Here is an 18385-nt window from a genome sequence, read left to right as displayed (position 1 = left end):
GGTATTAAAGCCTACAGATGCAATGTTTGTGATGCCACCTTTACTACCAATGGGAGTCTTACAAGGCACATGGTAATCCATACCAGCCTCAGACCATTTAAGTGCCCTTTCTGCGATGATACTTTCCGAACATCACTTCACTGCAAAAGGCACATGAAAGCTCATCAAACTACTGCAGGAGTAGGAGGTATGAAATACATCGCTTGAACGCAGTTGTGTTCTATTATCAGTCGAAGGTTTTACAGTGGGATTTCATCGCTTCCATCCCCTACCACTCTCCTTGAAGACTCATTTCTACCCTGGCCAAATAATGGTCCAAGAAGTTGAATTTCAGAAAGCTGAGAGTGACTGCCTTGAGTGTAGCATCGAAGAGCCCTGGTAAATGTGCAGTCATGGAGAGTCAAAATGGAAAACTCAGCAATCTCAACATATTGACCATGAAAGTGGGAGAGTGAGGGTTATGGTTGTAGATGTTAGAAGTCATTCAACTCAGCTCCAGAACAAAGCAGCCATCTTCAACTTCATTAATAACTAGCATTCTACCTTTACTTTTATCTTCTCAAATGGATCTTAGAAATGATAACCCAGCAGCAGAACGATTAAGTGTTTGCAGTCCATAAGACCATAAGATATAGGAGAAGAATTGGGTCATTTGACCCATTAAGTCTGCTCTACCATTTCATCATGATCCATTTTCCCTCAGCCCTAATTTCCTGCCATTTCCCCATGTCCTTTCATGCCCTGACTAATCAAGAATCTATCAACCTCTGCCTTAAATATACCCAGTGTCTTGGCCTCCACAGCTTCCTGTGGTAACAAATTCCACAGATTCACCATTCCCTGGCTAAAGAAGCCACTCCTCATCTCCGTTCTAAAAGGATGCTCCTCCATTCTGAGGCTGTGCCCTCTGGTCTAAACTTTCCCACCATAAGAAACATGCTCTCTACATCCACTCTATCAAGTCCTTTCACCATTTGATAGGTTTCAATGATGTCACCCCTCATTCTTCTGAATTCTAGTGAATACAGGCCCAGAGCCATCAAATGCTCTTCTTATGACAAGCTGTTCAATCCTGGAATAATTTTTGTGAATCTGCTTTGAACCCTCACCAGTTTCAGCACATCCTTTCTAAAATAAAGGACCCAAAACTGCTCACAAAAGTGAGGCCTCACCATTGCATCCTTGCTTTTATATTCTAGTCCTCATAAAATGAATGCTAACATTGCATTTGCCTTTCTCACCACAGATTCAACCTACAAATTAACCTTTGGGGAATCCTGTACAGGGATTCCCAAGTCCCTTTGTGCCTCAGATTTTTGAATAGAAAATGATCTACCCTTTAGTTCCTTCTGCCAAATTGCATGACCATACATTTCCCAACACTGTATTCCATCTGCTACTTCTTTGCCCATTCTCCTACTCAGTCTTAAGTCCTTCTGTAGCCTCTCTTATTTCCTCAAAATTACCTGCCCCTCCATCTATCTTATCATTTGCAAACTTTACAATAAAATCACTATTTCCATCATCCAAGTCATTTTTATATAATGTTTTTTTTAAAAAAAAAGGCGCTCCTAACATAGACCCCTGTGGAACACCTCTAGTCACTGGCAGCCAAACAGAAAAGGTTGCCTTTATTCCTCCTCTTTGCCTCCTGCTAATCAGCCACTGCTTTATCCATGCTAGTATCTGTACTGTAATACCATGTCCTCTGATTGTTAAGCAGCCTCAGGGGTGGCATCTTGTCAAGGCCTTCTGAAAATCCAAATACACAACATCAACTGATTCTCCTTGATCTGTCCTGCTTGTTATTTCTTCAGAATTCCAACAGATTTGTCAAGCAAGATTTTCCCCTTGAGGAAACCATGCTGACTACAACCTATTTTATCATGTGCCTTCAAGTACACCAAAACCACAGCCTTAACAATTGACTCCAACATCTTCTCAACCACTGGGGTCAGACTAACTGGCCTATAATTTCCTTTTTTCTACCTCTTCTTGAAAAGTGGAATGATAATTGCAATTTTGCAGTCGTCTGGAGCTATTTCAGAATCTACTGATTCTTGAAAGATCGTTACTGCTGCCTCCACAATCTCTTCAGCCACCTCTTTCAGAACCCTCAGTGTATACCATCTGGTCCAGGTGATTTATCTACCTTCAGACCTTTCAGATTCCCAAGAACCTTCTCCTTAGAAATGGCAATTTCACACACTTCTGACCCCCGACACTCTGGAACTTCTGCCATTTCCTTGTCCCCTATTACTATCTCTCCAGTATTGTTGTCCAGCACCTCTCTTTTACATTTTATGTATCTGAAGAAACTTTTGGTATACTCTTTAATATTAATGGCTAGCATACTATCATATTTTAAAAGCTTCCTAATCATGTAACTCCCCATTATTTTTGGTTTTATGTTAGCTTTAACTTCTTGTTAACCACAGGTGTGTAATCTTGCCTTTAGAATACAAGTTCTTCTTTGGGATGGAGATGTCCTGTGCCTTCCAAGTTACTTCTAGAAATTCCAGGCTTTGCTGCTCTGCCATCATCCCTGCCAGTGTTCTTTTCCAATCACTTTTGGTCAGCTCTTTCATGCCTCTGTAATTTCCTTTACTCAGCTGTTATACTGATACATATGACTTCAGCTTTTTCTCAGGTTTCAGGGTGAATTCAATCATATTATGATCACGTTCCCCAAAGGGTTATTTTACCTTAAGCTCCAATCAATTCTAGTTCATTGCACAACACTCAATCCAGAATAGCTGATCCCCTAGTGGGCTCGACCACGAGCTGCTCTAAAAAGCCATCTCATAGACCTTCTAGAAAATCCCACTCTTGGGATCCAGCATCAACCTGATTTTCCCAATCTACCTGCATATTGAAAATACGCATGGCTATTGTAACAATGCCCTTTTGGCTTGTATTTTCTATCTCCTGATTATAATGTGTAGACCACATCCTTACTACTGTTTGTGGGACTGTATACAACTCCCATCAGGGTCTTTTTACCCTTGCAGTTCCTTAGATCTCCCCACAATGATTCATCACTTGATCCTGTGTAACCTCTCTAATGATTTAATTTAATTATTTTACCAAAAGAGTCATGTCACCCCTCTGCCAACTTGCCTTTCCTTTCGATCCCTTGGACATTAAGCTCCCAGCTATAATCTACTTTCAGCCATGATTCAGTGATGGCTGCATCATGCATGCCAATCTGTAACTGTGCTACAAGTTCATCTGCCTTATTCCATGTACTCCGTGCATTCAAATATAACACCTTCAATCCTGTATACACCCTTTTCGATTCTGTCCGCCTTTTACATTGCAGCTCATCCTGTTGACTGTTGTTTTACCCTATCATCAGCCTCTTCTTGCTAGGAATCTCACTGCCTTTGTTTAAAACCAGCTGCCTCATCCTCAGCACTACGGTTCGCATCCTCCTGCCTAATTAGTTTAAGCCCTCCCGAACAACACTGGCAAACCTGCCCACAAGGATATTAGACCCCGTTGGGTTCTTGTGTAACCTGTCTTACCTACCCGCCAAAGAGATCCCAATGATCCATAAATCTAAACCCCTGCCCCCTGCACCAGTTCCTTAGCCACACATTCACCTGCCAAAACATCCTAGTTTTACCTTTACAGGTGTGTGGTACAGGCAGAAATCCAGAGATTACTACCCTGGAGGTCCTGTTTTTCAGCTTTCTATCTAGTCCCTAAAATCTCTCTTCAGGACCTCATCACCTTGTCTACCAGTCACTGGTTCCAATATGCACCAAGACTTCTGGTGATCTGATACATCCCTGATCCTACCACCAGGAGGCAACATACCATCTGAGTATCTCCATTGCGCCCACAGAATCTCATCTCTGTTCGTCTTATGAAAGAACCTCCTATCAGCACTACAATCCCTTCACCTCTCTGCACTTCTGAGCCACAGCACCAGACTCAGTGCCAGAGACCCAGTCACTGTGGCTCCCTCCTGGTAGGTTGTCCTTCTTAACAGTATCTAAAACTGTATACTCAATAGTGAGGGGAACAGCCACAGGTGTCCTCTACACTGGTTGTGCATTTCCCCTCCTTTTCATGACCGTCACCCAGTTACTTGTCTCCTGCAACCTAGGGGTGACTACCTCTTTGTAGCTCCTGTTTATCACCTCATTCTCCCGAATGAGTCAAAGGTCATCGAGCTGCAGCTCCAATTCCTTCATACGTTCTCCCAGGAGCTTTCCCGTTGTATTAATGTTTCAGCATCAAAAGGCATTAGCTCCAAACAAAATAACTCATGGAAATTTAATAAGCAGAGTCTGCAAATGTTGGAAATTTGGAATAAAAAATGGGAAAATACTGCAAGTCCTCAACCAACAGGCACCATGTGTGGAGAGAGAAATACTGTTTCAGGTTGATGATGTTTTATCAGAAAGGTCACTGCCATCAAGACCCATTTCTGATGAAAGTTGACCAATCTGAAATGTTAGCGGTTGTTCTTTCCACAGATGCTGCCTGCCATGCGAAGCACTTCGTTTTTCATTCACTGGTAGAGGCATGTCATTTCTACATTCAATAATTGCTGGCAATCTACACAAGTCTGTTTTTTTTATGGTGGAGTCTTTTAAATATGACCAAAAAAATGTTTTCTGCTTTTACCCTGTAAACATAGACGAGGATGAAAACCTAGAGAGACCTGTTGTGCGAAGGCCAAGGATTGGGATCATCACATTTACAGAAGAGGAGACGGCAGAACTGGCAAAAACTGAAACGAGATTAGATGCTACAATTTCTGAAAAAGTGTTAGTGCAATCGGCAGCAGAAAAGGACCGTGTCAGTGAGATGAAGGATAAGAACACAGAAATGGAAGAGGAACCTAAACATGCAAACCAGTGCTCATTTTGTACTAAGAGCTTCAAAAAGCCCAGTGACTTAGTTAGGTGAGGATTGATGCTATCGATTGAAAACTCTGTAAGACTGGTTAGACATGACCTACCACACATGAAGCCATGCTGATTATCCCTAATTAGTCCATGTCTATCCAAATACTCATATATCCGTTCTCTTAGAATGCCTTTCAATAACTTTCTCATTACTGATGTGAGGCTCACTGGCCTATAATTTCCTGGGTTTTTTTTTTGGAGCCTTCCTTAAACAACAGAACAGCATTAGCTATATTGTAAGCCTCCGGTATCTCACCTGTCACTGAGGATGATTTAAATATCTCTGCCCATGCCTCTGCAATTTTTGCACTTGCCTCTCACAGGGTCCGAGGGAACACCTAGTCAGACCCTGGGGATGTTATCTACCCTAATTTGCCTCAAGATAACAAACATGTTGCTCAATATTAGTTTTGATTTCATTAAGCTAAGGGTACCGGTCACAGTCTATGATACAATTGTGATGTGGGCTGACATATCAATGAAGTACTCAGTTAGAAAGCTGGGAGATGGTGGAGTTTAGTAGTAATAGTAATACAGAATACCAAGAAACATTTGCCATTAAAAGCATTATTTTCATTGTGGAATATGATGCTTTATGTTGCATAAAATTAGTTGTTAGTTTTTTTTTTTAGGCATCCGTTAGTCTCATGAGACCATGGATTTGCGCCTTGGAAAGTTTCCAGGGCGCAGGCCTGGGCAAGGTTGTATGGAAGACCAGCAGTTGCCCATGCTACAAGTCTCCCCTCTCCACGCCACCGACGTTGTCCAAGGGAAGGGCATTAGGACCCACACAGCTTGGCACCAGTGTCATCACAGAACAATGTATGGTTAAGTGCCTTGCTCAAGGACACACACGCTGCTTCAGCCAAGGCTCAAACTAGCGACCTTCAAATCACTAGACGAACACCTTAACAACTTGGCCACGCACCAACACAGTTGTTAGATTATGTCACAACAATTCAAAGCCCAGTGAGTCGCTGCATTGCATAGGAGTTCTCTTCCTGAGAACTGTCTTAATTACTTCCTAAGTCAGAAATAACTTTTTTTTATAGCTACTCATAACTTACCACTCTACCTACACTCAGTAGAGTTCCTTCATTTCATTGAATATTCATCCATCACTGTCCATAATTAGTATCCAGTCATTAGTGAGTACCACAAAATATTTTATCATGTTTATTATCTTGAAAAATGCTTTAAAAAGTAAGTCATTTTTTGCTAAGTTGTCATCTATAGCCAGTTAAGTTGCTATAGTTCATTGTTGAGATGACATTATGGTCAAGTATCAGAAATAACTTTGACAAACATGAATATGGAAAGCAGAAGTTTAAATAAATGTAATTGGTATTACAGCTTTGTTAATTTGCAATCTCTCCCTCCTCTATCCTTTACATTGGTTATAGCTTGCATTATTTTTATTCTAGTCATATGTATGTACCGTTTTCTCTGCCCTTAAATCATTCTGTAAAAAATTCCCATTCACTTTTTCAGTTCCACTAACATTTTGTCCTCTGTTTCTGCTTCCCGTTCAGAGTTGGAATATGTCTTTTAAAAACAACATGCTTTCATTGGTTTGAGTTGTGAGTGCAGTGTCTGAAATTAACTGTTTTACTGATGTCCAAAGATATATATTTTTGGAAAACTGTTATCTATCAATATTGAAATTGCCTTTAATGCTGTAAGTAGTCTTTATGGAGCTGGTATCAAGGTGAATTATGGAAAAGTCAAAAACGAGTGAAGGAATGTTAAATTGCACTGAGAACGTGTTAATTATCCTGCTTAATTGACAAGCTATCTTGCTTAATTGGCTTGTGAAGTGAAACAAGATATAGATTAAAATATGTATTCAGGGTTTAAACTTTGCATGGTTCATTAATTTTTATTGGTGCCTTGGATAATTCAATATCTAAGCATCAATTGTCCATATGTCATCATAATGAGCAAGTTGATCTGTAATTATTATTCGTGTACCACATTATCTTTATTTTTCTGCCCCAATAAGCAATTTTAATAATGAGCATTTCTAATTTAAGGAAATTAAAAAGAGCCGCAACATAGTAAGGAAATATTCCTGCAAGTAAAATTGACTTCTGTGATCTTCTATCATCTTTCAGTCACCCTTATTTTGAAAGACTGCTAAATTTGTGCAGTCTTTTAAATGGGTTATGCTTTAGCTGGTGCTGAAGAATAACAGACACCAGCACTTATTAACCTTGGGTACAATTTTTTTTATCATTAGAATGCCCGATTACTACCTGTCACATGACTGACATTGCAAGTTTTAACTTTGAGCAAGCATGAGAGTCATTTCAGTACTTGGTGGAAGAGCCATTCTGTAGTCTATCTTACTTTAGCAGGGCATTTACCTCTTTATCCCCCTAAAAGCTCTCTTAAAGAGTTGTCCAGTTCATTACTAACCTCTCATCCACCCACCTTCCCTATGCCATTTCGCTGGTGGAATATAATGCAGTACTGATCCCTGAAAGAAAGTTAGTAGTTTCTCTGTCCTATAGCTGCCTTTGCAGGTAACCTGGGACAAGGCCATAGAGTCAGAGAAAATACAGCATGGGAACAGGCCCTTTGGCCTAACTTGTCTATTACTGACATTTTGTCCACCAAGTTAGTCACATTTACCTGCCTATCCCCCTAAACCTTTCCTATCTGCGTATTTCTTTACTTGATTGTTAATGTATCTTCCTCAACTGTTTATTCTTGATGGCTCATTCTTTACAAGCGTCAACTAATTTGCCCCTCAGGTCTCAAGTATTTCACCTCCCACCTTAAAACTATGTCCTCTAGTTTTAAGTTCCCTATCTCTGGGAATAAGACTATGTATGTTCACCCTATCAATACCCCTCATTATTTAATACTCATTGGATCAAAATGCCTCTATAAAGTATTGGGAAAAAAAGCAGATTATTTTTGTGTTTCTGTCATAGCTTCAAGTAACCTTTCAGTATTTTTAGATCTTTGAAAGAGGTGAATTTTCTAAAAAAAAAAGTGTTTTAGTATCGGGTATATTATCACTGGCATGTGTCGTGAAATTTGTTAACTTAGCAGCAGCAGTTCAATGCGATACATAATATAGAAGAAGAAGAAAAATAAATAAATCATTTACAGTATATGTATTTAAATAGATTAAAAATCGTGCAAAAAACAGAAGTAATATATATTTTTAAAAAAGGGGTGGTTGTGTTCACGGGTTCAATGTACATTTAGGCAGCAGATGGCAGAGTAGAAGGCGCTGTTCCTGCATGGCTGAGTGTGTACTTTCAGGCTTCTGTACCTCCTACCTGATGGTAACAGTGAGAAAAGGGCATACCCTGGGTGCTGGAGGTCCTTAATAATGGACGCCGCCTTTCTGAGACACCGCTCCTTGACGATGTCCTGGGTACTTTGTAGACTAGTACCCAAGATGGAGCCAACTAAATTTGCAACCCCCTGCAGCTACTTCTGGTCCTGTGCAGTACTCCTCCCCCGCCCCCCATATCAGACGGTGTTGCAGCCTGGTATGCAAACTGTCTCTCATCTGTTAAATATCTAGCCAACTCATATGTAGAAACATAATGACTTTTGGTAATTTAATTGGATATTTTTTGAAATTTTGTATTTAAAAGAAGCAATTTTGAGTCTATCTAAATAGTAACAGTAATATGTGTTATTTCATCCTGCTTAGGCATATACGAATTCATACTGGTGAGAAGCCTTTTAAATGCGATGAATGTGGGAAGAGTTTTACAGTGAAGTCTACGCTGGATTGTCATTTAAAAACTCACACGGGTTAGTACTGCTTTCTCTATTAAGTTGTTATAAAAAGACATTTGTGGTTGATGGATGCTATAAAACACTTAGCTAAACAGAAAGCTTTCATTTCCAAGCGTAACTACTTACTCCTTAAGTTCGTGTTTTCCTATTTAAGGTGTTATTGCATTAGCTACTTACGTAATTGCGTTGATTTTATTTATTTTTAAAGGGAAACATGAACAAGTACAGCAAATGCATAGTTTACTAAGACTCAGAATCTACTTTACTAGTTTGACATATTCCATTGTTACTCAAACCACTCTTGTTTCTGATGGATCTGTTGGTGCTAAATTGGGGGAGATTGTTATATATCTGTTCCTAAAAGGAATTGAGCTGCTGCTGTTATTTCAGGAGTCAACAGCCAGTTGAATTCACATAAGAGACCGATATTTGGTGTCGTCCAGCTTTGTTTTGAAATTTAATTCTAAAGTGATATTCTGCTTAAGTAGTAAATATACAAACACTATTTGCTAATTGCACAAAAGCAGGATGTGAATGTTTGGAAATGGTAGATTGGGCAGGTCCACTTTGTGCATTAATGCTTTTTTTGTGAATAAAACTTTTTTTTACTTTCAGTGCTTCTGGAGTAAGCTTGATAGACATTTGAGTGCAATTTGCTGAACTAAACATTTTTCTGTTAAGTGGATGGAAAATTTTGTAATGAAGCCAGTTTTCCATCACTATTGCCAGTGCCTGGAGCTGAGGTTTGAAAACTTCAAATTTACCTCATGGTGGCTTGAAACTGGAAGCAGTGAGCATTTTATGAACCAATACTTTGGATTACCTTCACGTAAAAAAGTTGACCATAAGCTTATTTGCTAATTTCATTGTGGTTTTGGCATTGAAATTTAGTAGGTGGGCTCAGAGTAGTTGAGCAACATACTGAACAGGCCTGTGATTGAACATCTGGGAGAACCTGGCATGATTAATGCAGCAGGCATAAGCTGTACATGAGAACGTGAGAAATGGGAGCAAGAGTAAGCTATCTGATCCATCAAATGTGCTCTGCCGTAAGGTCATGGCTGATCTGGATATGGACTCAGCTCCACCTATCTGTCCTTTCCCCATAATCCTTAATTCCCCGCTATGTAAAATTCTATCTGTGTCCTAAATGTATTTAATTAGGTATCTCCTACTGCTAGAGAAGTCCACAAATTTATTACTCTCTGGGAAAAGCAGTTTCTCTTCATCTCTATCTTAAGTCTATTGTCTGAAATCTTGATGCTGTTTCATCTGTTTCAAGTCTGTCTCACCAGTGGAAACAAATGTCCTGCCTCAATCTTATCTATCCCTTTCATAATTTTATGTTTCTATAAGATCCTCTCCTATTCTTATGACTATCAGCAAGTATGGTCCCAGGCAAACTCAATCTTTCCTCTAGGCTAATCCCCTCATCTCCAGAATCAACCTGGTGGATCTCCTCTGCACCATCTCCAAAGCTAATAAATCTTTCAAGTAAGGATACCAGAAGTGCACACAATACTCCAGGTGTGGCCTCACCAGTATCCTGTACCATCGCAGCGTTGTTGCTTTTAAATTTAATCCTGTAAGGTAATGTAATTGGGAGAAATGTACATAATTTGCAATCATCGACATTGAGTTGGGGTTTCACTTTAAGAGGTTTGAAGTTTTGTTATGTAAGGATTTATAGCACGCTTTTCTGTTAAGGGTTTGGAGTTCAATAGAATGTGTTATAGGTTTCATTAAACATGAAACGCCTCATTTCATTTTATTTGCAAAAACCTACAATCCCTGCAGCAATGAAGGCCAACACTCCATTTGCTTTCTTGATAACCTGTTGCACTTGCAAAGCTGCCCTTTGCAATCATGCACAAGCACTCCTAAGTCCCTCAGCGCAACAAGCATGCTGTGATAGTTCACCATTTAAATAAAACTCATAATAATAACCTGTAATGCTCGTCAGTTTCTTGAGTAAATGAAAGCAAAGTTGCTCACTTTAAAAGAAAAAGTAGATGAAGATTAACTGCATTTCCTCTTAGTGTTGCTAAACTGAAATAGTCATTAGAGTTGTATTGGTCGGCTCAAGGTATGAACGGATGAAGGGAAGCTGTTGTTTTTAGATCCAGCGGTGTGGGACTGAAGACATCTGTACCTCCTGCCTGATGGTACCTGTGAGAAGATGACCTAGATATTTGGGTACTTTGATGATAGATGTTGACTTCTTGAGCCAGCGCCTCCTGTAGATACTACTGAGGTGGCGAGAAATGTGCTGGTGTTGCTTTGGATGTATCCACTATTCTCTGTAGCTTCTTGCATTCCTATGCATTTGAATTGCCGTACTAGGCCACGATGCGAGTACTAGTAAAAGTACTGTATGCTTGGAAATGGGTAATAGTTGTTTCAACAGTACTCATTGAATCATCCAGAGTTAAATATAATTCTGGACTGGTTAATAGCTGTATTTTTGGGATTAATACTAAACATTTAGTTTAATAGTGAAAGCAGAAGAGGGCTTTGAAAAATGAAGTGTCTAAACTGGTAACACACATCAAAGTTGCTGGTGAACGCAGCAGGCCAAGCAGCATCTGTAGGAAGAGGTGCAGTCGACATTTCAGGCCGAGACCCTTCGTCAGGACTAACTGAAGGAAGAGTGAGTAAGGGATTTGAAAGCTGGAGGGGGAGGGGGAGATCCAAAATGATAGGAGAAGACAGGAGGGGGAGGGATGGAGCCGAGAGCTGGACAGGTGATAGGCAGAAGGGGATACGTGAGGATCATGGGACGGGAGGTCCGGGAAGAAAGACGGGGGGGGGGGTGACCCAGAGGATGGGCAAGAGGTATATTCAGAGGGACAGAGGGAGAAAAAGGAGAGTGAGAGAAAGAATGTGTGCATAAAAAAGAGTAACAGATGGGGTACGAGGGGGAGGTGGGGCCTAGCGGAAGTTAGAGAAGTCAATGTTCATGCCATCAGGTTGGAGGCTACCCATACGGAATATAAGGTGTTGTTCCTCCAACCTGAGTGTGGCTTCATCTTTACAGTAGAGGAGGCCGTGGATAGACATGTCAGAATGGGAATGGGATGTGGAATTAAAATGTGTGGCCACTGGGAGATCCTGCTTTCTCTGGCGGACAGAGCGTAGATGTTCAGCGAAGCGGTCTCCCAGTCTGCGTCGGGTCTCACCAATATATAAAAGGCCACATCGGGAGCACCGGACGCAGTATATCACCCCAGTCGACTCACAGGTGAAGTGATGCCTCACCTGGAAGGACTGTTTGGGGCCCTGAATGGTGGTAAGGGAGGAAGTGTAAGGGCATGTGTAGCACTTGTTCCACTTACACGGATAAGTGCCAGGAGGGAGATCAGTGGGGAGGGATGGGGGGGACGAATGGACAAGGGAGTTGTGTAGGGAGCGATCCCTGCGGAATGCAGAGAGAGGGGGGAGGGAAAGATATGCTTAGTGGTGGGATCCCGTTGGAGGTGGCGGAAGTTACGGAGAATAATATGTTGGACCCGGAGGCTGGTGGGGTGGTAGGTGAGGACCAGGGGAACCCTATTCCTAGTGGGGTGGTGGGAGAATGGAGTGAGAGCAGATGTACGTGAAATGGGGGAGATGCGTTTAAGAGCAGAGTTGATAGTGGAGGAAGGGAAGCCCCTTTCTTTAAAAAATGAAGACATCTCCCTCGTCCTAGAATGAAAAGCCTCATCCTGAGAGCAGATGCGGCGGAGACGGAGGAATTGCGAGAAGGGGATGGCGTTTTTGCAAGAGACAGGGTGAGAAGAGGAATTGTCCAGATAGCTGTGAGAGTCAGTAGGCTTATAGTAGACATCAGTGGATAAGCTGTCTCCAGAGACAGAGACAGAAAGATCTAGAAAGGGGAGGGAGGTGTCGGAAATGGACCAGGTAAACTTGAGGGCAGGGTGAAAGTTGGAGGCAAAGTTAATAAAGTCAACGAGTTCTGCATGCGTGCAGGAAGCAGCGCCAATGCAGTCGTCGATGTAGCGAAGGAAAAGTGGGGGACAGATACCAGAATAGGCACGGAACATAGATTGTTCCACAAACCCAACAAAAAGGCAGGCATAGCTAGGACCCATACGGGTGCCTATAGCTACACCTTTAGTTTGGAGGAAATGGGAGGAACAAAAGAAGAAATTATTAAGAGTAAGGACTAATTCTGCTAGACGGAGCAGAGTGGTGGTAGAGGGGAACTGATTAGGTCTGGAATCCAAAAAGAAGCGTAGAGCTTTGAGACCTTCCTGATAGGGGATGGAAGTATATAGGGACTGGACATCCATGGTGAAAATAAAGCGGTGGGGGCCAGGGAACTTAAAATCATCGAAAAGTTTAAGAGCGTGAGAAGTGTCACGAACATAGGTCGGAAGGGATTGAACAAGGGGTGATAAAACAGTGTCGAGGTATGCAGAAATGAGTTCGGTGGGGCAGGAGCAAGCTGAGACAATAGGTCGGCCAGGACAGGCAGGTTTGTGGATCTTGGGTAGGGTCTAAACTGGTCACTGCTTCACTATATGTTGCAACAATATTTTATAGTAACAGGACTAAGCCATCAAAATATTTCCATTAAAATTATCTTTGAGCTTGTAGTTTATTGGCTGAAATATGACTGAAAGATGGATAAAAGTTGTTTCCTGTTGGGCCTGTCCAGTTCAGAGAGTTAAAAATAGACCTGAGGTAGATAGGGTTGATGGGAGTATGCTCCTCAACAGTTAATTGTTTTTGTGAGGCAAGTTTGTTAATGGATTTGGAAGTATGTAGAGCAATAGGAATCTTGAGTCCATGACCACTCAACATTGAAGGCCATCTTCCAATGGGAGAGAACAGAAACCCTGGTGAAACAGAAGGAGGTGCGCATCCCTTCATAAACTACTCACCTGCCTGGTTCATCAGGTACCGTCCATCTCATCTATCAAAGTGACGCCAAGTTGCCTGTTGGTCTCATCAGTCACTGCATCAGTGGGAAGGAAGCACATTGTCCTTGAGGAGAAGATCCAATTGAACAGTATAGTTGAATGAGGGATTGAATGGCCTTTTGTTGTACATGTCAAAATCCTGTGAATTTACAATTAATCCGTTGTTATTTTGTTTGCCAAGTTATTTGCTATACCCTTTCACAGTGCTGTCAATCACATTAATTGATCTCACAAGGAAAATAAAATCTTATTTTTTCCTTCCCTGAATGACATGAGTGAAATTGGTATGTTTTCCTAACAATCTCATGTTTATTAGTCATTTGCAGATCTGAGGTTTTTTTTTCCAGTTTGCAGATTTACTTAATCACTTGAATTAAATTCTGTTGTGGTAAGATTCAGATTTGTATCTCCAGAGCTGTGCTCCAGACCTCTGTCTACTAGTCCAGAAATTTAACCACTCTGCCACCATAATAATTGTCTGGTTCCCATGAAATTAATTGCAGATTTTATTTTTGATTCATGTTGACATTAGTTGATCTATTAAACTGCAAATCCCATAATAATATTTTAAAATTAAATTCTCTGCTCCTCATCACAACTTGTGGTTATAACAGGCTCCCAAGATCAAAGCATTCACTTTCCTTTCTTTTCATTGTCTGCATAGCCTTTCCACTCTATCACTCCCATCATTTCTTTCAGTTACTGGATCTGATATACTGCAGACACTTCATTCAAATTTCTTACTCAAGGTAGTTAAACTGGTTTTAAGAGTACGTGCATGAGATCAATAAGAAAATCATTTCCACTTACTTCAAACCTTAACAAATCTATTTTGGGAGTATCTTGTTTAGAGTGAGTCCTGGCACTTTACTATGAATTCAGCAATAAAATCTAATGATTGATGTGTTAGGCTGTTGCCTTAGAATCCCTGCTGTTAGATGTATAAATTTAAGAATGACTTTGATTGCAAAACACTATTTAAATGCTGAAGCTTTGCGCTTCCAATGATTTTTTTTAATGTTAGCCTGCTACAAGGTACTTAACATGATAATAAATTTCTGAAGCTCATGGTGACCAAGATCTGAATTGCTGTCAGAGTAAAAGCTTCTCCAGCAATATATTTTCTGTTTCCATTAGGAAGTTAGCTTTGAACCATGCCATATAGAGGTGTCATTGAAGCAAGATATCCATAGGAAGTGGTAATTAATTAGAACCTCTACTGCAATGTATTCCTTTGAAAGATTAGCATAGAAGAGAGCAAAATTAGATGGGTTAGCTAAGAAATTCTATCCATTTCTTAAATAAATTCATTTTGAGAGAGTTCATAAATTACGAATACTATTTGAGAAAACTGCATTACCAACCTAACAAGAAAGTTAGCAGTACATTTTACGAAACATTTGTTTATTTGCAGTTATATTCTTAGCCTGACATGTGGTAAGTTTTATGTTTGCATTTGTTTTGCCCTTTTATTATTTATGTAGTTATGAAAATTCTATTTTTGTATTTGAAATTTAGGTCAGAAACACTTCAAATGCCATGTTTGCAGTTCTCCCTTCTCGACCAAAGGTAGCTTAAAAGTTCACATGCGTCTACACACTGGAGCAAAGCCTTTCAAATGCCCTCATTGTGATGTGCGCTTCCGGACATCAGGGCACAGGAAGAGCCACATACAATCTCACTTTAAGCCTACCTCACTGCCAAAGAAAATCCGGAAGCCTATAACACGCCAAACAACAGAGAGTTTGCAGCCTGTTAACTTGCTGACAACTGCTGATGCAAATGTTTGCATCGCCAATAATGGTGTTATGACCAATCAGTTTGATCAGAACCTTCTGCAGCAGGGGTTAGTTGGACAAGCCACACTTCCTTCCTCAATGTCAAGTAAGCAGCAATTATTTTTATTTCTCAATGTATTTCATAGTACCATTTGAAAGTTGTTTGCAATTGAGTCGTGAAATTAAATAATACATTTGACCATTTCGTCCATCGCATTAATACTTGAGGATTTAGATATTGTAATTAACTTAAAAGCTGGTAAATAGTGGAAACAAAAACAACAGGAATTCTTCAGATGCTGGAAATTCAAGCAACACACATCAAAGTTGCTGGTGAACGCAGCAGGCCAGGCAGCATCTCTAGGAAGAGGTACAGTCGACATTTCAGGCCTGATGAAGGGTCCTGACGAAGGGACTCTGCCTGAAACGTCGACTGTACCTCTTCCTAGAGATGCTGCCTGGCCTGCTGTGTTCACCAGCAACTTTGAAATAATGGAAACAGTTTTAATGAATGCACTGTAGATGTAACAGGAGTAATATTTTTAATTATTGGTAAGTTTAATGTTCAACATCAAAACTAGGTCATGAGGGTGTAAATGTCAAAAACAAACAACTGATCAGATTTTAATAAACTCGTTAAACTAAACCATATAATAATATGTCTTTAATTTTTTTTCCTCTCTGGCAGCGGGAGGTGATTTAACATTATCCCTTACGGATGCAAGCTTTGCCATTCTCGAAGGAATACAGTTGCAGCTTGTCTCTGCTAACCTGGTTGGACAAAATGTCCAGATCTCTGGCCTTGATCCTACCAATATAAACAACATCACACTACAGGTATAGTGTTTGTCATCAGAGTTGCTGTGATGTAGCTTATAAATCTGTATATTATTATAGGGCTGCCAGTGATGTAAATGCATCTACCCAGCTTTGGCAGGTTCTGCTACGGGGAGTTTCATTGGAATCTTGCTTTTCATATTCTTCAAAAACACTGCATGTTGAGAGGTCTCAAAGTATGCAGGTATAGAGTTATCAATTCGTGAACCTTCATGGATTGCTCCAAAGTCCATGTAATAGTGAGCAGCTAACCTCATTTTCATTAAATAGGCGAAGTTAGTAGTAGTAGTAGTAGTCATAGTCATACTTTATTGATCCCGGGGGAAATTGGTTAAAGTTGAAGTAGTAACTAGTTCTCAACACCAAACACAAACACAATTCCCATTCAGATATGTCCATACATGGCCTCCTCTACTGCCATGATGAGGCCAAACTCAGGTTGGAGGAGCAACACCTCATATACCGTCAAGGTAGTCTCCAGCCTCTTGGTATGAACATAGAATTCTCCAACTTCCGGTAATTCCCTCCCCCTCCCTTCTCCCATCCCAGTTTCACTCTGTCCCCTCCCCCAGCTGCCTATCACCTCCCTCGTGGTTCCACCGCCGCCTACTACCCATTGTGCTTTCCCCTTTTCCTTCTTCACCTTTCCTGCCTATCCCCTCCCTGCTTCCCCTCCCCCACCCCTTTATCTTTCCCCTTACTGGTTTTTCACCTGGCACCTACCAGCCTTCTCCTTCCCACCCTCCCCCTGACCTTCTTTATAGGGCCCCTGCCCCCTCCCTCTTCAGTCCTGACGAAGGGTCTCGGCCCGAAACATTGACTGTTCGTTTCCACGGATGCTGCTCGACCTGCTGAGTTCCTCCTGCGTGTTGTGCGTGTTGTAACTACTTCTCTACCTCCATGTGTCTTTGTCCCAACATCAATGGCATTGCCTTTGGTTTGCTCATGTTCTAATCCCCTTCCTGAACCTCTTCATCACTCTATACAGCTTCTTCAAGGATAAGAATTTAAAACTTATGGTCTAGAAATTTGTTCCCGTAATGCTGCAAAGCAACAATGCTGTGTAGTCAAAGATGATTTACCCTTGAATGGAGCAAAAGTGCAACCATTTCTGGTTCTTCATGCCAAAATGGAAAACCATGCACTGATTTTCCATAACAAGCCTTTAGGAGGCTGTGTAATAGAATTCACCCTGCAGTTTGGGAGGGAGAAGCTGAAATCGGATGTGAAGGTATTACAGTGGAGTAAAGGTAACTATACAGGTATGAGAGAGGAGCTGGCAAAAGTTGATTGGATGCGGATGCTAGCAGGGATGATGGTAGAGCAACAATAGCTGGAGTTTCTGGGAGTGATTTGGAATATTAAGGAACATTCCACAGAGAGGATGAGGCAACCGTGGATGAGTCAGAGTATAAAAGCAAAAGGGATTGCATACAATATTATAAAATTAGTGAGAAGCTAGAGGATTGGCAAAAGAGCACGTTAATGCTAGCAGTCCTTATACTGTAAGTGCCCATCAGCATTTCAGTAAATATGAGAGAAACTCCCAGGTGCATCAGAAAGACTACTGCATTTTCGATACCATCATCTCATACCTAGGTTGGGTCAGTTGAGGCAGAGAACTGTTAGCTGGCAGAGAATTGATTTTCATGAATAAGTTATTATAATTGCCTACCAGCCACACCTATCTGGAACTGTTCGTGCACCATTAACAGTTGGATGTGTTTGTGAAATTAATATTTTAGTGTGTGTGATTACAGCGTTATGAATATTGTTATAGTAACCTTAACTAATAGGGAGAGTGAAAAGAAACTAGTTTTATTAACAGAGGATGCAAATTTTAAGGTGAAGAAGCAAGAGACTGCTGATGCTGGTATCTGGAGCAACAAGCAAATGCTAGAGGAACTCAGAGGGTCTGGCATCATCTGTAGAGGAAATGGACCTTCAACGTTTCAGGACCTCAACCAGAAACATCATCTGTTCATTTCCATCTACAGATGCTGCCTGAACTGCAGAGTCCTCCAGCAACTTGTTTGTTGCTAGTTTTAAGGTATTCAACAAATGAGCAATTGGGAAGATAAGAAATATTCAGTCCAGTGAATTATGTTTACAACACGAAATTGGATAAATGCTTGAATAGAACATATTTGCTGATTAG

At 40.8% G+C, this 18385-nt stretch overlaps 1 protein-coding gene across 3 annotated transcripts in view; it reads left to right on the top strand.

Annotated features, from left to right (window-relative positions):
• LOC134350557 (zinc finger protein 236-like) overlaps positions 1-18385 on the top strand; it is a 160240-nt gene that overhangs the window by 115748 nt on the left and 26107 nt on the right. For all 3 annotated transcript variants that reach the window (XM_063055924.1, XM_063055915.1, XM_063055904.1), the window contains exons 19-23: positions 2-187; positions 4652-4919; positions 8599-8702; positions 15131-15496; positions 16079-16227. In XM_063055924.1, the coding sequence (XP_062911994.1) occupies positions 2-187; positions 4652-4919; positions 8599-8702; positions 15131-15496; positions 16079-16227 (1073 nt within the window). The remainder of the gene's footprint in view (position 1; positions 188-4651; positions 4920-8598; positions 8703-15130; positions 15497-16078; positions 16228-18385) is intronic.

Source organism: Mobula hypostoma, chromosome 1, assembly GCF_963921235.1.
Source record: "Mobula hypostoma chromosome 1, sMobHyp1.1, whole genome shotgun sequence".
Lineage (NCBI taxonomy): Eukaryota > Metazoa > Chordata > Chondrichthyes > Myliobatiformes > Myliobatidae > Mobula > Mobula hypostoma.
Note: the sequence above shows the minus strand (reverse complement) of the source record. Positions and strands in the feature narration are given on the sequence as shown.